General features: G+C 40.2%; 2 protein-coding genes across 3 annotated transcripts; one reads left to right on the plus strand and one right to left on the minus strand.

Moving 5' to 3' along the window:
* Nucleotides 1-715: 715 nt before the first annotated feature.
* Nucleotides 716-6,058, plus strand: HMGCS1 (3-hydroxy-3-methylglutaryl-CoA synthase 1 (soluble)). The gene is made up of 9 exons (XM_010297186.1): nt 716-1,168; nt 1,554-1,679; nt 2,188-2,352; nt 3,064-3,232; nt 3,348-3,518; nt 4,285-4,391; nt 4,727-4,852; nt 5,123-5,286; nt 5,657-6,058. The coding sequence occupies exons 1-9, from the start codon at nt 721-723 to the stop codon at nt 5,747-5,749; spliced, it is 1,569 nt and encodes a 522-aa protein (XP_010295488.1). The 5' UTR covers nt 716-720; the 3' UTR covers nt 5,750-6,058.
* A 3,078-nt stretch (nt 6,059-9,136) lies between these two features.
* Nucleotides 9,137-18,476, minus strand: NIM1K (NIM1 serine/threonine protein kinase). Of its 2 annotated transcripts, XM_010297187.1 has the most exons (5): nt 18,361-18,476; nt 17,827-18,017; nt 17,031-17,266; nt 11,922-12,190; nt 9,137-9,886 (listed from the first exon to the last, which is right to left on the minus strand). In XM_010297187.1, the coding sequence occupies exons 2-5, from the start codon at nt 17,895-17,897 to the stop codon at nt 9,137-9,139; spliced, it is 1,326 nt and encodes a 441-aa protein (XP_010295489.1). In that variant the 5' UTR covers nt 17,898-18,017; nt 18,361-18,476. The 2 variants fall into 2 exon arrangements, with proteins under 2 accessions (XP_010295489.1, XP_010295490.1); XM_010297188.1 differs by lacking the exons at nt 17,827-18,017; nt 18,361-18,476 and having other exon boundaries at nt 17,031-17,439.
* Nucleotides 18,477-19,336: the final 860 nt, after the last annotated feature.

Below are 19,336 nucleotides of genomic sequence, written 5' to 3' on the forward strand. Positions count from 1 at the left end.
GTGTTCACCTCAGCCTGTGAAATATTCCTCCAGGCCTGGTATTAGGAGTTCCAGTGTTCAGGAATGAATGGTTAAAACGAACAAACAAAAAACACCAAGAAAACACCACACCAGAAAAATTTCTGCTATCTTTGTTGCAAATATAAACAGAGTGGAGCAAGTTGGATCACTTAGTTTAAAAATAAAAACAATTTTGAAAAGTCCTGGCCTGTTTTAAGCCAGAGACTTCCTGGTAAGTATACATTTTAAACTTAAGTTCTCAACTAGCAACATTTAAAAAAAATTTTTTTTGAATGTTTCTAGCTTGGTTGTGTAAAATGGTTTGTGTATAAGCAACAGCAGAATAATAAACAAAAGCAGAATAATGAAAATTTAAGACTTACTTTCTCAAACACTTAACGCTTGTTAAGTGTGTGTTTTGTTCCAGTGAAATAATTGGGGCTTAAGTGGCATGTATTCATCTCCAGGGCTGAAATTTGTATTTTCACATAACATTTTAAATTAAAAAGTATTTCTATAAAACTTATAATGATGTTTACAGTATGCTTAGATTAAAGTCTCCCCGGAGGCAAATGCTTGCCTTTTGCAGATGACCTTGTAGAATACCTGAAATTTAACTTTTTCAGTAAACCTACAGAAAATGGAAGTAGGTCTTCCAAAATGAGTGTGAATAAATCAGCTGTTCCTGTGGTTTTCTTTTTTTCTTAAAGATCTACCACAATGCCTGGGTCTCTTCCAGTGAATGCTGAATCCTGCTGGCCCAAAGATGTGGGAATTGTTGCACTGGAAATATATTTTCCCTCTCAGTATGTTGACCAGATAGAGCTGGAGAAGTATGATGGTGTGGATGCTGGCAAATACACCATTGGGCTTGGCCAGTCAAAGATGGGGTTCTGCTCCGACCGGGAGGATATCAATTCTCTCTGTTTGACTGTGGTTCAGAAGCTCATGGAGAGGAACAGCCTTTCCTATGATTGTATCGGGAGATTAGAAGTTGGAACAGAGACGATAATTGATAAATCAAAATCTGTAAAGACTGTCCTGATGCAGCTTTTTGAAGAATCCGGTAATACGGATGTAGAAGGAATTGACACCACCAATGCATGCTATGGAGGCACCGCTGCTCTTTTTAATGCTATTAATTGGATTGAGTCCAGTTCCTGGGATGGTAAGTTGAGGGTATTTTCTTGAAAAGTTACATCATCCTCTGTTTTTGAGTAGTCTGCCGTGTAATGACAGTGTTCATGTTTAACCACATAAAACCTAGAGTTTCGACTATTTTTTCTCTTCTGAAGTCTTTTTCTTAAATGCTCTGGGCATTTGCCACTAGTTCAATTACAGTGCAAAAAATAATGACATGGCTAATAATCACTAGTTTTGTAAATTTTGGTGTCTGCCAGGAAATTGAAATTTTGGGGAATGGTCAGCACTGCAGAGCCGCTTAATCTTGGGGTCATCTCCTCTATAAACATAGTCTAAAAACTGCTGATAGATATTAAAACATGCTAGATTCTTGGCTATTTCTCATCGTTATTTCTGTATGTTTTTCGCAGGACGCTATGCACTTGTTGTTGCTGGAGACATAGCTGTGTATGCCACTGGAAATGCCAGGCCAACAGGTGGAGCTGGTGCTGTTGCTATGCTCGTTGGTCCAAATGCTCCGTTGATTTTTGAGAGAGGTTAGTCCTGTGAGAAAACAAATACCGTCAGCCAGATAACTGGTCCCTTAGAAGCCTGTCCCCTGTTTTTTGTGCATTGCTGGAGGGCTGGATTAACTCCCACTTATGTCAGAGATTGTACTTTGTCTCCTCTTGCTCGGGGCTAACTTCACCAAGTCCCATTATAGGAGGCAGCAAGGAACAGTTAGAGATACTCCTATCTGTTTATTTCCTTGGAGGTTCTCCAATAAAGTTGAGTAGAGTGGACTAGACTGAATAACACAGCACCCTACTTCCGAGGTGAAATGATGAAAATAATTTACTTGTGTTTGTCATGCTCAGTTGTACTGTACTTAAAACAATTGAGAACTGTGTGAAACATTACCTTAAAGGTCCTGGAGTGCTATGAAAACCTGCTTGACTAGGGCCAAATACTGCTTGTTTCCCCACATGTCTTGTGATGTACTCAAATTGACTCAATGCAGCTGAATAAAGTAATTTTCAACTTTTGTCAATTTCTCTCCATCAGGCTTGCGTGGAACCCACATGCAGCATGCGTATGACTTCTATAAACCAGATATGGTCTCTGAATATCCAGTAGTTGATGGCAAACTATCTATACAGTGCTACCTCAGTGCATTAGATCGCTGCTATACTGTCTATCGCAACAAAATCCATGCGCAGTGGCAAAAGGGTATGTAGCCCCACGTGATGTTGCAAGATCTCGCAAATGCTGGAATCTGTAACTACTCAGACAATGTATTTTTCAAGTTTTAGCATCCAGTGTGAAGACTGGATGGGCCCTTTTCCTCACGTTTGTGTGTTCAGAGGTGATTTAAATGTTTGTTCTCTGCCACAAGGAATCTCTTATTTCTGTTCTGCTATGGTTAAGTACCTGGTAGTCAGAAAGCAGTAGTCTCTGCAGGCTTTCGTTGGTGTTATATATAACAGCTTGCTTGAAAGTGTGTTATTCCACCCTGGCTCTTAAGACATTGAGGTTAATCTTTAAATGTTACGTGATGATGCTGATTTTTTTTATGCCATGTGTTTCGTAATTGCTTCACTCAAGAAGCATAGGTGTGAAGAGTAGATAGGTAAACGAAGTAGAATATTATTAATGTCAAAATGCTGAGTAGAAATACAGAGATTCTGTTAAGCTTATAGCTTTTTCTTCTGGAAGAAGGGCAAACATTGTAACATGGTGCAAAAGCTCAGTAAGAAACTAACTTTTAAATAGATGTAGCAGCAGTGTTTTAAATGAACTTGACAGCAATAGTTAGTCGTATGGTTGTCTCTTGTATGCTGACGTTATGACAATTAGTATCCTGCCATCCCCCTATTTTATTTTCATAGTTGAAGTGAGTACTAAACGTAAGTTGTAACACAGCATTTCTGCCACTTTCAGAGGGGACAGACAGACGTTTCACCTTGAATGACTTTGGATTCATGATCTTTCATTCTCCCTACTGCAAACTGGTACAGAAATCCGTGGCTAGACTCTTGCTGAATGACTTTCTCAGTGATCAGAACCCAGAAACAACAAACGGTGTTTTCAGTGGTTTGGAAGCTTTCAGGTGAGAATGGCTGCTGTCTTCCTTGTTCACATAATCTTAATTTGCTACACATCCAAGGTGTGTTGTTTTTACTTTCTGCTATTTTAGTAACTGTTTCTGAACTTTTTTTTAATAGGGATGTAAAACTTGAAGATACATATTTTGACAGAGATGTGGAAAAAGCTTTTATGAAAGCTAGTGCAGAGCTCTTCAATCAGAAGACCAAAGCTTCGTTACTCGTGTCCAATCAGAATGGAAATATGTATACCCCGTCAGTTTATGGTTGCCTTGCATCTCTTCTAGCCCAGTAAGCATAAAATTCGGAATAAAAAAGTCATAGCTTTTTATATATAAGGTCATAAGATGTTTTTGTTTTAATAAGCCTTTTGTAAAAGTGTCTAGCAAGCAAACCTTTTCCTACTAGACTAGCTTAAGCAGAAAGACTAAAGTTAAAAAATTACTCTGTACACACAATCAGTTCAAGTGACAAGCAGATTCAAAATTCCTGTGTCAGAAATCAATCTGAAACAGCTGCTTACTGCTTTCACAAGCAGGATCTTATTTGTAAGGTGGGGCCTTCTCCACCCTTCCCTCTGCCAAAAAAACCCCTACTGCAGTGGAAAAAAGAATGCGTTCTCTGTTTCACTATAATAAGCAAAGCCAAATTAAATTAGTATTTACTTAATTTTTTTTTTCAATTAAAGACTTTTACAAAATCATGTGAAGTTTAAATCAAACCATTCCCCTTGGATTCTTTATTCTGACTTTGCCTTCCAAGATGTGGTTGTTCATTTTAGGCTTTGGTCACTTATGAGTGAAAATTGGCTGCCTTCTGCATAATCATATTCTGGGAATTTCTTTGCTCTGTCTTGCTTAGGCAGCTTTGGAAGTCATCACAACAGCAAAGTTTGAAACGTGGTTTTGAAAGTCATCATTTGTGCACATAGCATGCTAACTGTGTATTGTAGTCAGTATAACTTGTTAGCTGTTCTTTCTAAGCTAGCTGCACTTTCTAGTTATTTGAAATTGGTACCTTGGCTTAATTCTCACTTCACACAACTCTTGATTTGCAGGTACTCCCCAGAGCAGCTCGCAGGACAGAGAATCAGTGTGTTCTCCTATGGCTCTGGTTTTGCTGCTACGCTGTATTCCATCAGAGTTTCACAGGATGCCACTCCTGGTGAGTGAGAGGAAGAGATTTTAATTAACTCCCTTGCACAGCTCACCTCTAACTGCTTGTTACACTACCCACCAGCATAAATAAACCTGTAGAGTAGTGCCTAATGACAGTAATGCTACAGTGTTCCAGCTCCAGGGAATATTTAAGTGTCTCCTTGGGCAAATAAATAATATTCTTCAAACTCTGTTAATGTTTTGAGTGATTTGGCATATTTTTAAATGACTAAAAGCTTAGCTTCTGTAATGCAAAATACTTTGAACAGGCTTGAAATGTTAACGTGTTAGTGTGCAGTTCTCGGCACTGGTGCTACCTTATGTGATGGATTTATACTGTAGGTTCTGCGCTGGACAAAATAACTGCCAGCCTTTCTGACCTCAAAGCAAGACTTGACTCACGAAAATGTATTGCACCTGATGTCTTTGCTGAAAACATGAAGATTAGACAGGAAACACATCATTTGGGTAAGAACTTCTTAAGTATAAATCATTCCTAGTCTTACAGCAAGATGCTCATCACTTAATTCACTTGACTTTAAATGATTAAGGTGTAGAATGAAGGAAATGTTCAACCCTTTCTGCTTCTGAATACCTTGTGTTACTGGCCCAATGTGGCTGAAATGAAAATGCAGGCTTGTTTTTTTTCCATCTTACTACGTCCAAACTCCAAAGGCCTGTGTTGTATAAAACTCTTGCCAGCAACCAACTAACACTGTGTTACTGGCTTTTTTACAGCCAACTATATTCCACAGTGTTCAGTAGAAGATCTCTTCGAGGGAACATGGTACCTTGTGCGTGTGGATGAAAAACACAGGAGAACTTATGCGCGGCGCCCACTCATGGGTGATGGACCTTTGGAGGCAGGAGTTGAAGTTGTCCACCCTGGTGTTGTTCATGAGGTGAACACTCAGCACTCTTTTAAAGTTTGATATTAATGGTGGAGCGGTTTATGTGTCTTAGTACATGCATGTGTGTTAAAAGAGGAAATGGTTTAACAAGTAATATTAAATACTTTGTTAACATACGTAATGTACAAGCCCGGAACAAACAATTGAACACGGGATTTTAAAAAGTCCATTTCATCATAACAAGAATGAAACAAGAACGAACTGGCTCTTTGTTTGCATGAAGCATGACCAATCTGATTTGACTTAAGACAAAGCCATCCAATGTAGCATGAATGTTGTTTGAGAGTTGGATTAGCCATGAAATATGAATGTCTATGAACTAGAAAACTGTATTTAATGTTTTTTTTTTCCTTCTTCTTAGCACATCCCAAGCCCTGCTAAGAAAGTGCCAAGAATCCCTGCAGCAACAGAATCTGAAGGCGTTACTGTTGCCATTTCCAATGGGGAGCATTAAGATACCTCTGTGAGGTGGGGAATGAAACAAGATGTGAGGGTAGGGTGAAAAAGAGAGAAAAAGGATTGCAGTAGTGCTGAAGTAGTGTACAGTAGTACTTCACTGGAGCATAGAAAACCTGTTTAAGCTCCTTGAAAGGATTTCTCATAATACGGTGTGCTGATATTTACAGTATTTTCAGAACACTAAAATCAGGAATCTATTGGGGATGGAGGGCCTTGCCAGGGCCTGTGTGGATTCCTTAACATGACTGAATTTTTTAAATTGCTGAGTAGTAGCTGTAGTCTATTACAAGGTTTTTGTACATAGGGGAAAAAAAAAAAATCTTCTGCTTGCTCTTCTCATGTGAAATGACTTGAAACCTACACTGTTAACTTCTACTTGTACTCAAGTGTGTGGCAAAATAGTCCAAGCTTTTAATGTTAGGGTTCTCAGTGCCTTGACAGTAAGCAGTCAATCTTCTGAGTACTGCACTTCTAAATCCCTTTGTCACCTTCCCTTTCTTCTCCCAGTCTGCCTCCCATCACCCCATTGCTTTGGGAAAAGTGTAGAACCAAGTAATACTCATTGCTGGAATAGAATCTCTCTCACCTGTCAGTGAGTCAAAATGACTGGATCAAGAGTGGCTAGACTGGCAGGTGGCTTTCTTCCAAGAAACGCTGTGATCCACTGTGTTAGTTGGTACATAATTCCTCCTGACATCCATATTATGTTTTTTATACCAGTGTTATAAATCACAGCAGCATGGGAGGAAAGAGGAAAAAGGAGGGAGGTAGTGATTTTTTTTTTTTTCTTCTAAAGAAATGGGTTCATTCATTTGGCATCTTTCAGGATTGTTTAGTAGAAGTATCTAAGGCAGCAGAATTTTAAAATAAAACTTGTAGAAATTATGGAGCTGTTTTAATAATTGGCAAACGAAGGAAGGGAGGAAGATCGCTTTGGAGCTCTGGCTTCTCGCTAGTCTTCATGTAATACATGTCTGAGAGACTATTTTTAACTTTGAATTTGGGTTTGTACTTTGAGGTCCTTCTCACTATGGGTAATACTGTAGGAGTGGGGTCTTTTATTTCTTCCATTCTCCCACCCTCCTGCCCTCAACATGCAAGCTAAAAGCTATATGCCCCTTGCAGGTGGTAGATGTACAATGCTAGTGGGGAGACCATTCTGGTAGATTTTTAAAGCCTAGATTGGAAATGAACTATGACATGAGCCTTGTAAGCTTGTAAAGTATATTTAAATTGAGCTAATGTACAGAATCAGGTTTGTTGAATTTATTTCTTTGCTAATTCTACAAAGCTACATTATCTAATATAAAGTAGCAAAAAATGGTTTGTCTGTTAAATTACAAGTTTTTTTGTGTGTAATGAAGTGTTTGTATTACCTGTCACTGACTAGGATTTGATAACTTGCTGTATTTGTACAGTCAAGCCTTGGTAAAATAGTTGTTTATTATAAATTGATGAATACTAATCTGTTTGTTCTGCTGAAAATGATGGAGCAATGATGCATGACGATAGTGTTTGCAAGTATTTTGGTTTAGGCTGCCCTCATGAAACTTAACCTGCCACCAGAAAAACAAGTTGCCATGGAACAAGGTCCATTGCTGGCAGTGGACAAGCCAAGAAGTGAGCTACTGGCACAAAGTTAACCACAGGGACCTCATGGTCTGTGAGGCTGATCCTTTATTAAAATAAAGTTTGAGATATTTGAAACCTGTTGGAGTAGTGCTGAGTTGCTGGGTTTTCCGGATGCATGTTTTTTGTTTCTTTCCTAAAAAAAAAAAAAAAAAAAAGGAAACTGTCCCTGTGAAAACCCAAAGTTGTGGGTTCACAAACTGTGTTGACCTTTTGGATCTTTCTTCTTAATATCATTCCATTAGAAAAAGGGAAAAAAGGGTTGCTTAGGCTGGTGGGAAACTGTTATTAAACTGTTATTTCAGGGCTGTGTTTCAACATAACTTAAATGCTTTCATATGGAAACTGTTTATAGTGGAAGAATTAATTCACAGCTTATGAAATACACTTCGTCTTCATTACTGTTTTATGGAAGATGGTATTGTGTTATCTGCCTCAGAAGAACTGTGAAGGGGGATTGGTTCTTGCTTGGTACTTACCTGAGCCTTCCTGAGTCCAGTTTCCCCTGGGTGGCTTTTCAGAGTCATTCTGTTGCTCGTGTACATTAATTACTCCTTTTAAAGTCAACTGATCATCTCATTAGTCCCCATAATAGATAAAGCATCCTGCCCTTAAGTTTGAAAGCACCAGCTGTACCTCTCTAAACCTTGTATTGCTTTACTTTCCTTAACTGAAATCATACATGCTTTACCTCTTGGCTGAGCTATGTCAGCTGTGCCTGTTAAGATTTGAGCTGATGGTGTTGAAGATTAAAGTATAAAATAAGCAATTAATGCTGAAGAACAGAGTATTTACATCTTGGAGATGCTCAGAACAATAGGAGTTGTCAGGCTTCCCAACTTTTAACTTGCAGTGGTCAAGAGTATCAAAATCAGCTTTGGACCAGCCTTTGTTGCCAAAGTAGTATGGCAGGTGTTAGTACAAGCCTGTAATCCTGAATATATAAATGGATCTTGTTAGTGGTTGTATTCAGTTTACTGATACCTAGTGCTAAGCAAGAATTTAAAACTACACAAGTTTTGGAGTACACTTAAATCTGTTTGTTGAGAGTGCAGATGGAGTCCAAGCAGTTCTAGACTGTCAGAATTATAGGAAGGTGTCAGAAGGCTGGTAGACAGTAGCCCAGCCAGCTATGCACCAGGAATTGCAACCACATGTGCAGGCTTAAAGCAGCATATCCTAATTTGACTTTCTGAATTGTGACAAATTGGCTACAGTGGTCAGCATTGCTATTTCTTTAAATGAATAAATAAAGACTTCTGATACACATTTTATAATGTTTAATTTGCTGAAGAAGTTTTAAAGAAGAATTTGCAGTTGTTTAGATTATGGTCTGGTTTTTGCTTAAATTTAGTTCTCTGCAAAAACTGTCCTGGTGTGCAGTGGTGAAGCTGTCACAAGCTGAGGTAAAACTTTTCAAAAAGTTAGCTGTTTACATGCCTGTACTGAGAATCTCCCCAGTGCATTAAATGCAATACTAGTTGGTCTTTACTAAAAGATCACCCCTGCTGGTGCTTCCTAACCTCTTTTGCTTGCTGGGGTTCTTGCACTGGCTATGCCATGACTCGAGGAAGAGACAAAAAAGGGCATGAGAGCTCTGGTATTTGAGTGCTTCACTGTGACTTAAGAAATGCAAAGGAGATCAGGCATTTTTGGTTTATTCAAAAATTAACAAAAGATATCACACCAGAAGTTGTGAAAAGTGAGTGAAATCCTTTCTTAAATGTGCTGAGTATAAAGCCTGCAGTGCAATTTATAAAATAGAACACAGCTTGGATGTGTGCTTCATCCCGCTGTAAGAACCAGTTCCTCTCCTCCAGTCTGGCTCTTCGGGGTCTGGATCGGACATGATAGGAACACATTCAAGTGCCCTTTTCTTCTGTACTTTGTGCAAAACGATTCTGTAGACCCCTGTTACTGAGCTGCGCGCATCTCTTCCCTGGTTATTTTGAATGTGCTCTTCTGTGATTCCCAGATTTTCCAGAATATTTTTCACTTCTATTTCTTCCTCTTTGAGTGTACTGATGTCTGATAAGTACTTCGGATCCAGTTTAAACGGCTGTAAAGGTTTGGGGTACTGTATTCCCTGCATCCATTCACTGTTCATAATAAGATTGACAGAGTATCGTTCGGTTGGTACTGGCTGAAGGACTCCTCTTATCAGTTTCTGGCAAGTTTCTGAGAGGCAGGGAGGCAAACTGTATGTCCCTTCAAGAATGCTCTTTTTCAGTTTGGCCACTGTATCTGCCTGGAACGGCATGATACCCGTCGTCATGAAGTATAACAGGATTCCCAGTGCCCAAATGTCTACATAAATGCCAACATAGTTTTCATCTCGGAAGAGTTCAGGGGCAGCATAAGGAGGAGAGCCACAGAAAGTATTTAAAGTTTCATCTCTTTTACTTACTGTGCTGAATCCAAAGTCTCCCACTTTAACACAGGTGTTACTAGTGTAGAAGACGTTTTCTGCTTTCAAGTCCCGGTGAATGATATTATTCTCATGCTGTACAATAAGAGAAAAATTTGGTATTAGCTTGTTCCCAGGAAAGTTCGCCGCTGATGAGCTCTTACCATCGACTAATTACCACACAGGAGAAAGAGAGTTACCTTGGACAAAAGCAGAAATAAGTATTGCAATGAAAGTGAAAAGTTAAAATTTAACCTAATTCTCTACTGATTCAAAAGCAATAGAGTAGGTGGAGAAGATGGGAAGAATGATGCTGTGTTCATTTTTAAGAATAACAGTCTCAACTTGTTAACGACTATCAACTATTTTCATGAAGCAGATTTGTGATGGCATCATGGCTAATCCTACAAGACTAGATATCTTCATGTGCAAAATCTGTATTTTTTCAGGGTTCAGAACACCTGAAAGCTTTTGCAGTTACTACATTTCTGTAATTATGTAACAAAAGTAATTGCTTCTTAACATTCAATTTTTTATATATTGTAAGCTTGTGGACTTAAGAGGTGAAAGCATTTAGTTCATCAAGTTCATTTAGTTCATCAAGTGAACGTAATCACAGATAAAGAAAGTAGGTTGCTATAATTCTTTTGTATGATCTAATGTCCTATGAGGAACTGGTGGTGGCAGGAGAAAAGGACCACAGGCTTGTTCCTTGTGTTATTTCATATAGTTGCAGGACACCAAGTTCAGTGGTGTCCTCTCATTTAAGAAATCTAAAACAAGTACATATGCTATAACTTGTAGTTTTTTCCCTTGGACATGGCTGGAGCAGCCAAGGATGCAAAATGAATTTGCTCTGCTTAGTGGCGATACACCTGTCTTGATTAGGCAAGAGTTTAGCTTCATCTTTGAAATAACTAGGAGGAATGCCTGTGTTTGTGCACTCCCTGCCCTACCCTTTGAAGGAACAAGGTGCAGTACCTGCAGGCAATAAGGAAACCTTTCGGCATCCTAAGATTTTTAAAGTGTCATCAATAACCAGCACACCTCATGTGTACTGGCAGCGGAGAGATGCAATTCAGGTAGCCTGGATTTGATGGCTTAGCAGAAGTAAAATGTTTTGCAGAAGTCTGTATGTACAAGTGAAGAAATTGGCTAGCTTGGTAGTCTGGGTTTAACGCTAAGAAATAGATGCGATCTTGAAAGGTAAAGTAAGTTCCAGTAGCTGCAGATTACCTGTCTTATGAAAAAGGTGCTGAAGCCAGGACATATGATCATTTTGGTAAAATACATATAAAAATGCATACTGTTTATATATGCCACGAGCAGTTTCTAATGCAGTTTCTAGATGTCTGACCTGGGAACACCCTTGCTTTTGACTTTGCCTGAGGCTATTACATGGCAGGAGACTATAAGCCACCGGAGGGCACCCTGAGCCAACTTTAATAAACTCAAACTTGCAGAACAGTCTTCCCGTATTTTTATACTGTTATTTTAAGCAACTGTAGTTACTATGCAAGGTGCAGAGGAGATGGTACTGATGCAGTTAATTGCTCCTTCTCTGCCTTTACAGGATGCTTTGGGCTTTGCACAAATACCATCATCCTACATCCAGATACTGAAGACTAGGTGGGGGGAAGTGACTTGCTAAGTGTTAACTGCGCAGGTCTGCACCAAAGTGAGGACCAGGAATTAACTGTCTTAAGTGCCAGTCTCCCACATTCACTAATAAGCAAGCCTCTTCTCTAGAACACTTTATTCTAGCAGAAGAGTGACTGATCTTCTGTTTTGAAATTGGTGGAGGGAAGAAAGGGAGCTTTGTTAGCTGGTACCTACAGCAACTTAAAGCAGACAGAAAAACATTGTTGCTAAAGGGATAGTTCCAACCACCAGCTGTTCCCAGTTCAGTCTCCTCCCAAAAACTGTCAACAGAGAGGCAGTAACTTGAGGTGGATGTGAAAGCTCTCTTGGATACCTTTAAGACAATTCTTCTCCAGCTGTTTCGCTCCTCAGAAATGTGGGCTTGAAATCTTGGTCACAGTAAACCTACTAGTTGGAAACCAAAAGATGCATCCACAAAATCTGCTGGAATAGTGAAGGGCAACACGCCTATGGAAGAAGAGCAACTTACCATGTGCTTCACAGCAGACACAATCTGGGAGAAGATTATTTTACACTCTGTTTCTAGCAGCTTCCCTTCTGTACTGATTTTAGTGAAGAGCTCCCCACCTTCTGCATACTCCATCACCAGGTGGAGTTTGGAGAGTGTCTCCACCACTTCATATAGTCTGATGATATTTGGGTGGTGCAGTTTTTCCATGCTGGATATCTCACGAGATAGCAAACGTTGAGTCTTCCGGTCTAGCTTTGTCTTGTCCAAAATCTTAATTGCAACTTTCTCTGAAAAGACAAACGCTTTTCCATGTTGTTAATGCAATAGGTACAAATGGTAATACTATTTACTTACAACACTGCCTGGTTATAGAAGTGCAATAAAATTTCACCTCTGATCAGTATGAACGAAGTTACAGAGGCTTGCTAAGCGCTGCAGTCTTTCACACACGTTGCTGCCCCTTTCTGTCTATGGCATCCTACTCACTGCTGGGGTAGCTAAGGGCTGGTATGGTATTGCAAGGGCTGATCAAATAATCTGCTGTCTTAATCTTGTAAGCTCCACTGCTGCCAGGCTAATACGTGTCTGACGGCCACAGTTACAGCATCTGCTTTCGGTGTCTAAAGCTGGTGAAGAAAATCTGCGCTTTCTCTTTCGTTGTTAGTGCAGTGCTCTTCCGGTGCGCTAGGTCTCAGCCTGGTACTTGCAGACTAACAGAGGTGTCAAATTTAGGTGCTTTGTTTCAGAGCAGACAGACAAGCTTGGGGGTAATTTGGGGACTCTGGCTATAACCCTGCAAGTTTATAATGGATAGGTGTTTTTAAGTTGGTGCGACGTACAGAACTCTTCCCTAACTTCTTATCCCATACCCCCACAAATTCTCAGTTACCAAAATCAGTGTTGTAGAGCTTTGTCTTTCTCAGGATAGCTGTGCCAGTTTTTCCAACGCGTTCATGTGTGAGTAGTTCTTGGTACTATACAGAATACAGGAAAAGTATATTTTTATGTCTGTATGCCACAGTGGGCAATCACACATCACACACAGATTTTATTCTGAGGAAGGGAAGAAAAACAATGAAGTAGAATAAGTTGCAGGGATCTTGTAAGACAGCAAATCTAGCTGTCTTACCCTGTCCTAGTAATGCAAGGCTGCTGTTAAGTTCTACATGTTTCTGTAGCATATGTACAGTGAAGCCAAGGACCACAAAACACAGATATGCATTTGCAGCTGCACCACATCACCAGGCCAGCTCAGAACAGTATGAATAGGTGAACCACAATTGCCCTTAGGTTTCTGTATTAATTTGTAGGTTGTGGCTTTTGTCTTCACTCTGTTGAATACAGCTGGTATTTGAAGGATTAGTCTGGTTAAGATGGGTTTATAGTGGCTTGTCAGGACAGCAAAATTAAACTGGATCATGGCAATAAAAATAAGTGTTTATTCCTGGGAAGAAGTTTTTTTCCCCAAGAATATCATAGTCAAACATTCACAGTTTTCTTAATGATTAATCACTTTTATAGAATCTTTCAGAAAAAAACTTCATTTTGGTTTCTAGTACATGGGAGTAAGTAAGAAAAAAAAAGTCAGTACTGTTTACTTGTTGCTTTAAGAGAAGAGTGAGAAGGCTATTACATTTGTACATGTGTTCTGGTATAAAAGCATTCAAAATATTTTTACTTAATATTGTAAAGTTATTTAACTCAAGTTTAGTATTTTAGCATACCTAAAGGAAGTGTTAAGGATACACATGTATATATCTGTACAGATCAAGAAAACTCCATGTTTGGTATATTTACCTTACTTAGTAATACACGAGCATAAATTGATCCCTACTAAAGTCCAGCAGATATTCCAAGCAAATGTGATTCTTGTGAAAGGTGCTGAATAGTCCCTTGATGTGCCTATTTTCAGAAGGAGCCTGTGCTGAGTATAGGGCAGTCTTCCCCACGCTGCTTCTCTCTGACCATGCTTTCTAGCGAGTCCCTTAGGAAAGCGAGTACCTACGCCTGCGTGGTGCTGTTGGTGGCATGGTGAATTGGGAGGAATTTGGCTGCAATTTACTATTTCTCCTGGTCAGTTTTCCTGCAAAGTTTTAAAAGGAAACAGGGATGGGGGGAGAGGTTTAGAACTGAAGGGCCTGATCCTGTTCACACACCACCATAAATCAGGACTGATCGCCTTTAAATCTACATTATTGCAGCTGCATATGCATCATTTGCAAAGAAAACCAGCCCACCTAAATTGTAAAAAAACCCCTGACACTCTCCTTTTCTCTTTTAAACTTGTTCCCTCTGCTTCTAAAAAATGCTTGGTTTACATATCCTGTATTACCCCTGCATGGCAGCAGTGCGGAACAGAAGGGCATTTTTAGTAGGCAGCTTATTTACCAAAATACTAAAACTGAGTAGCAAGAGATTCGGATTGATTACATGCAGTGTATGCTGACATTTGAAAAGACCTAGCTGAAATCTTAGTAAGAGAAGTTAGGAAAAGGTTGAGAAATAATTTCAGGAAGAAGTGGTGTACGCTATATGATGGCAAAAGGAAATAAAGTACAAACAGAACGAAGTTAAAACTTAAAACCAAAGCAAACTAGACATGTGGATGTTCCTGCCTTTCAATTGATGTTTCACATTAGACTGGCTTTTCACTAGCTGTAAAGTTTGGATGCTCTTAATTGCGTAAATTCAGCTGTGCTCTCACACGACGTTTGTCAGTTGGAAGGTATGTACAATAAAGGCTACACAGAGCTTAGGAACCTAACAGTCCTTAGCAAGCAACTCCGCAGGTCTCTGGAGAAGATCTCTGCCAAAATTCAGGTTAATAAAGTGGTCAATGCTCCTGAATAACCCAATACACATGATCGCACCACAGATTTTCCTGCATCCTCTAAGCAACCAAGACAGGCCTTGCGGGAGAAACAAGGTTCTTCATCCAGTATGATCCTGCAGTTCTTTCCTCTCTTACTCTAGAAAACATTTTGCACATGTCCTGCTGTGACAGATCACAAGGGCTACAGAATAGCACACACATGTAATTGTTATAAAAGCTCATCTTCGTAAAGAACAAAATTGTTTCTTTTTCTAGTACACGGTGACGTGTAAGGAGAAAGACCATACTTAGAACTTAACACTATGACAATAACTGAAGTGCTGAATAGTGCCCTGACACATACACCTCTCCCTACCACAGGGACCCAAACAGCATTAATAATGAAGCCTTTGTAATTATATAATCATACAAAAAACCTTGTACTCATTAGTGCTGTGCAGGAACATCGCTCCATTATCAATACAACAATGTGCATCTACTGAGAAAAACAGAATCCTCGCTGTGGCTGGTGGTGGTGGTGTGTGTGTATGCATGCATGTATGCACATGTGCGCACACATGTGCATGTTCCTATTCTCCTATCCACATATTGTATTTTATGAGGATGGATAAGCTCACAGGCAAAGATGAGCCAGAAGATGTTTAGCCTTCATCCCTCCTTCCTCATGACAGTTGCAAACTTAGCATGGAGAAATGAATTCCTTGCCCAGTGAACTTTTTATCCCAAAATGCTACTAACAAATCAAAGAAAAATAATTTATGAGATTTCTGGTGAAAAAGAATATTTTCAAGGAAGAAGAAGAGGGGAGGGGGGTGCTTTTATTTACTTTGTCCAGGCTTCCTGTATTCAACAAAGTTAAAAATTTTTCAATCAATCAGTTCTATTCAAATGCTAAAGCAGCCTATCTCCTAAGTAATTTCAAAAGGTAAAAGGTTCATTCTGATCAAATTTTAACTTCCTTTCATTATCATTCCTCCTGTTCCCAGTACAGGAGCAGCATTTCCTCCAATGGTAAGAACAAGACAGTTTTCTCTGGAAGAAAAAAAATCACAGAAGAGGAAATAACTTGCTGTGGAACAGTTTGTTTGTTTTCCCAAACAAGCAAAACCAAAAAATCCACACCCAGTTAAAGTAACTCTTAGGCACAGGCAGGCTAATCTGGAAAAAAAAAAAAAATACTATCAGTTCCCCACTTTGATTCCCAGGGCAACAACTGCTTCATACAAGGGGTAAATGCGAGCTTTCACACCTCTGCAGCCTGGGCCAGGGAAAAGTAACAACAGATAATACAGTATGAAGGCTTTGGGGTGTATCTCATTCTCTCACCTGTATGATGACGGAGGGAAGGAGAGTCAATCAAATTGGAAAGGAAAGACTATAAGGAAAAAACCCAGAAGATAGCAGTGTACAAAGAATTGGGGGAAACTAGTCATCCTGAAGGGAAAACAAGTACAGTTTCTATTACTGTCAGACAGTCAGAGGCAGAAGAAGAAACAGGCCAGAGGAAGACAAGATCTTATACCTATAACTGAAGTGTTTGCTGCAGTTACCTAGCCCTCCTAGTTCTTCCTAGAAGCAGCATATAGGGTGCTTTTCTCTACATAAAAAAGGAAAAATAATTCACAATTCAAGAATTGACAATTCAATTCTGGTTTGGCTGTACCAGAGCTCGTCTCCCTGCACCTGCTCAGCCCACACCTGTAGCCCTTTCCCAGATTTTTACAGTAATGAACCACCTGCAAATGAGTCAGTAAAGCAGGCATAAAATTTCTTACCAAAATTACTATCACCAAATAAAAGCTTCATTCATACTAGTAAAATTTGCGATGGAACAACGGAAGCCTTGCTAACTCTGGCTGTGGGCAGGAGCATGCCTAGCCACACTGCCCTGGGGCTTTAGCACCTGTGGCCCTGCAGCCCATGAGCTGGGACACGGAAGAGGGCAGATGGGCAGGACAAGCCAGAGGAGGGGAGGCACAACACCATGCTTCAAAGTGTGGGGTGTTTGAGCCATGGGATGAGATGTGTTAACTCCATGAAGTGGGGAGATGAATTTTTCTTGTAACAGCTACTATCCAGAGACAAAGTTTCTGATGTCTTTAAAGCATAATTCAAACCTAAGCACATATCTGTGACTCTGCCTTATAGATTCACTCAACAACAACAACAGAGACACATAAAAACCATATGTGTATTTAAGGTTCAGACAGCATCTTTCTTCCCAAAGAGATCCATTTCTATACATGCAGAACTAGGGTGCTCAGCATGCAGGTGACCTGCACAGTGGTGCCTACCTTTGGTTAGGGAATGAATTCCAAGCTTCACTTGCGAGAAATTACCACTTCCTATTTCTCCTCTGACTCGATAGAAGCCAATTCTCTTTCCCAAGGTTAATTCTTTCACCACTTTTTCATTCTGGGACATATCCTGCATTAGTTTCTCAAATGGGGTCAGCCTGTGCTGCCTGCCTTCTTCATCTCCTCCATACCACTCTGGGTGCCCATCGTCTTCACTGTCCTTGTGATGCCACCTGGAATAGCAGTGTTTTCCAAGACTTCCTCCATTTACATATCCTGTTGTCATAGTCTATAGGGTAATCACTTCCCCATTTAACAAGATGTCCTGATAAGGAGTTTAAATGAAATAATTCTGTATGAATATGCAACCCTGCACATAAGGGACACTGTGACAAACTTCGCCAAAAAAGCAGCTTACTGAAAGTCCAAGGATTAGTTTGGAAATTACTTCAAAAACAAATCTAGCATATCTACATATTGCAGTTCTGTTCAAAATCAGAGATAAAACTGGAAGCTGTTTATGTCCATCTCTCACTAACTGATTTAGTATGTCAGGATCTTCATCTACAAGGTAAAAGAGGCTTTGCAATTAAAACTGTAAACTTTGTGCAAGAAAGCGGCAAGTTGCTCACTGTCTATGCAGTACATTTGACACATGCAAAATATTTGACACAAATTTTCAGGCTTTAGCTTGCTGCTTTGAAAACTGACTTGATAGATAAAGGTCAAACAAATAGTTGATTAACTACTCTGAATAAATCCAGATGTTTCCAGTTCATTTTGAATAGCTGACCTTAACATTGTAGTTCTCCTTGATTCTGGTACCAGTCCAAGAGCTGAATGTAGGGTTTGCCTTTGATTCATTCTTCAGCCTGTGAGCTTGTCACTGTGCCTTGGAATGTCACTGTGTCTTGAAGTCTTGCTGTAAAAAGTTTGATGCCCTTCTGTTTCCTTCCCATGGCAGGTTTAACAAAGCAACTGATTCTGGAAGATGACAGGAAAAGCGTAGTCTGTGCACCAAGCAAAAGAAATGCTGCGCCTCAGTATCCCTGCAGTCACATGGCAGGACAATACAGGATTAAGTAACTGCAATGTCACGTTAACCCTCCTTTATTTAGATGAGCTTTCTTTAACGCCTTGAGCCTTCTCAAAATTTTGCCAGACGCGTGGTGTTCCTAAGCAGACAGATGAAGTCATTAAAACGTTTACATAACAGCCATACGCTTCACTAAATGACAGCACATCACATAACATCTCACCAATTTAACTCTACTTGTTTGGCAGCATAGATGAAGTCCTTATTCTAAGTACACAGGAAATCACTTACCATTAAAGCAGTGCACCATTTTTTTCCTCTTTACCATTCTTCTTTAACCTTTAAAAATAGGAGTTGATCAGCAACTGCTAATCATGCAGCTGCATGCCTAAGGGTGGTCAGCTGGGATGAAAGCTCTGAGTGCAGGCGGTGGCAATGCTCACCTCCCCTGCTCTCAGCCTGCAGCACCACCCAACTGACAAACGCAGGAGACACCTCACTGCCATCATGTACAGATTCACCAGATTGAGGGGGAGAGAATTAGACCAGTGACTCAATACCTGGGAAGGTAGACAGTCACTGAAGGTGCTGCACTAGAAGAGGGCACGTGACACTGCCAGGTGGAGCTGCCCTCTAAACCCCAATCTCCTGAGTGCACAAGAGGAGGAGAGGCCAAAGGCACTGCATAAGGGCACAGAAAAGGCAGCTGTCAATGATTTCATTAAGTGGGAATTGGAGTGGCATGGAAACACTCGGCTACTTCTACAGAGAGGCCAAGGTGACAGACCTAGCCTCCAGGAAGCTGCTCCTTGCCCTGAGACACATGTGAGTGATTTTGCAAGTCGCTTCGCCTCTCGGTGCTGTGGCCACTTCACTGACAGCTTTGCCCTGAGACACATGTGAGTGATTTTGCAAGTCGCTTCACCTCTCGGTGCTGTGGCCACTTCACTGACAGCTCTGCCCTGGGAGGGGCAAAGAGCCTGGCTTCTCCTTGCCCTCAGAGTAGAGGAGGGTCCATCACTTCTCCCTGTCACTTCTCTGAGCCAGGGATGCTTCTTACTGTGCGTGCTGCAAACCTACGGCTGACACAGTTTATAACTAGAACGGAAGGAGAATGTACTTGTTCCATTGATGCCTTTGAACTCTTGTTACTCTTTCTGCTTTACTCCTGTTTGAAGAAAAGGGTTGACAGAAAAATTATAAAATAATAATAATAAACAATCATATGTCATTGTCTAGATTTAAATAGATAAAAATCCTGACAAAT

This window comes from Phaethon lepturus, unplaced genomic scaffold (genome assembly GCF_000687285.1).
Source record: "Phaethon lepturus isolate BGI_N335 unplaced genomic scaffold, ASM68728v1 scaffold10371, whole genome shotgun sequence".
Taxonomy (NCBI): Eukaryota; Metazoa; Chordata; class Aves; order Phaethontiformes; family Phaethontidae; genus Phaethon; species Phaethon lepturus.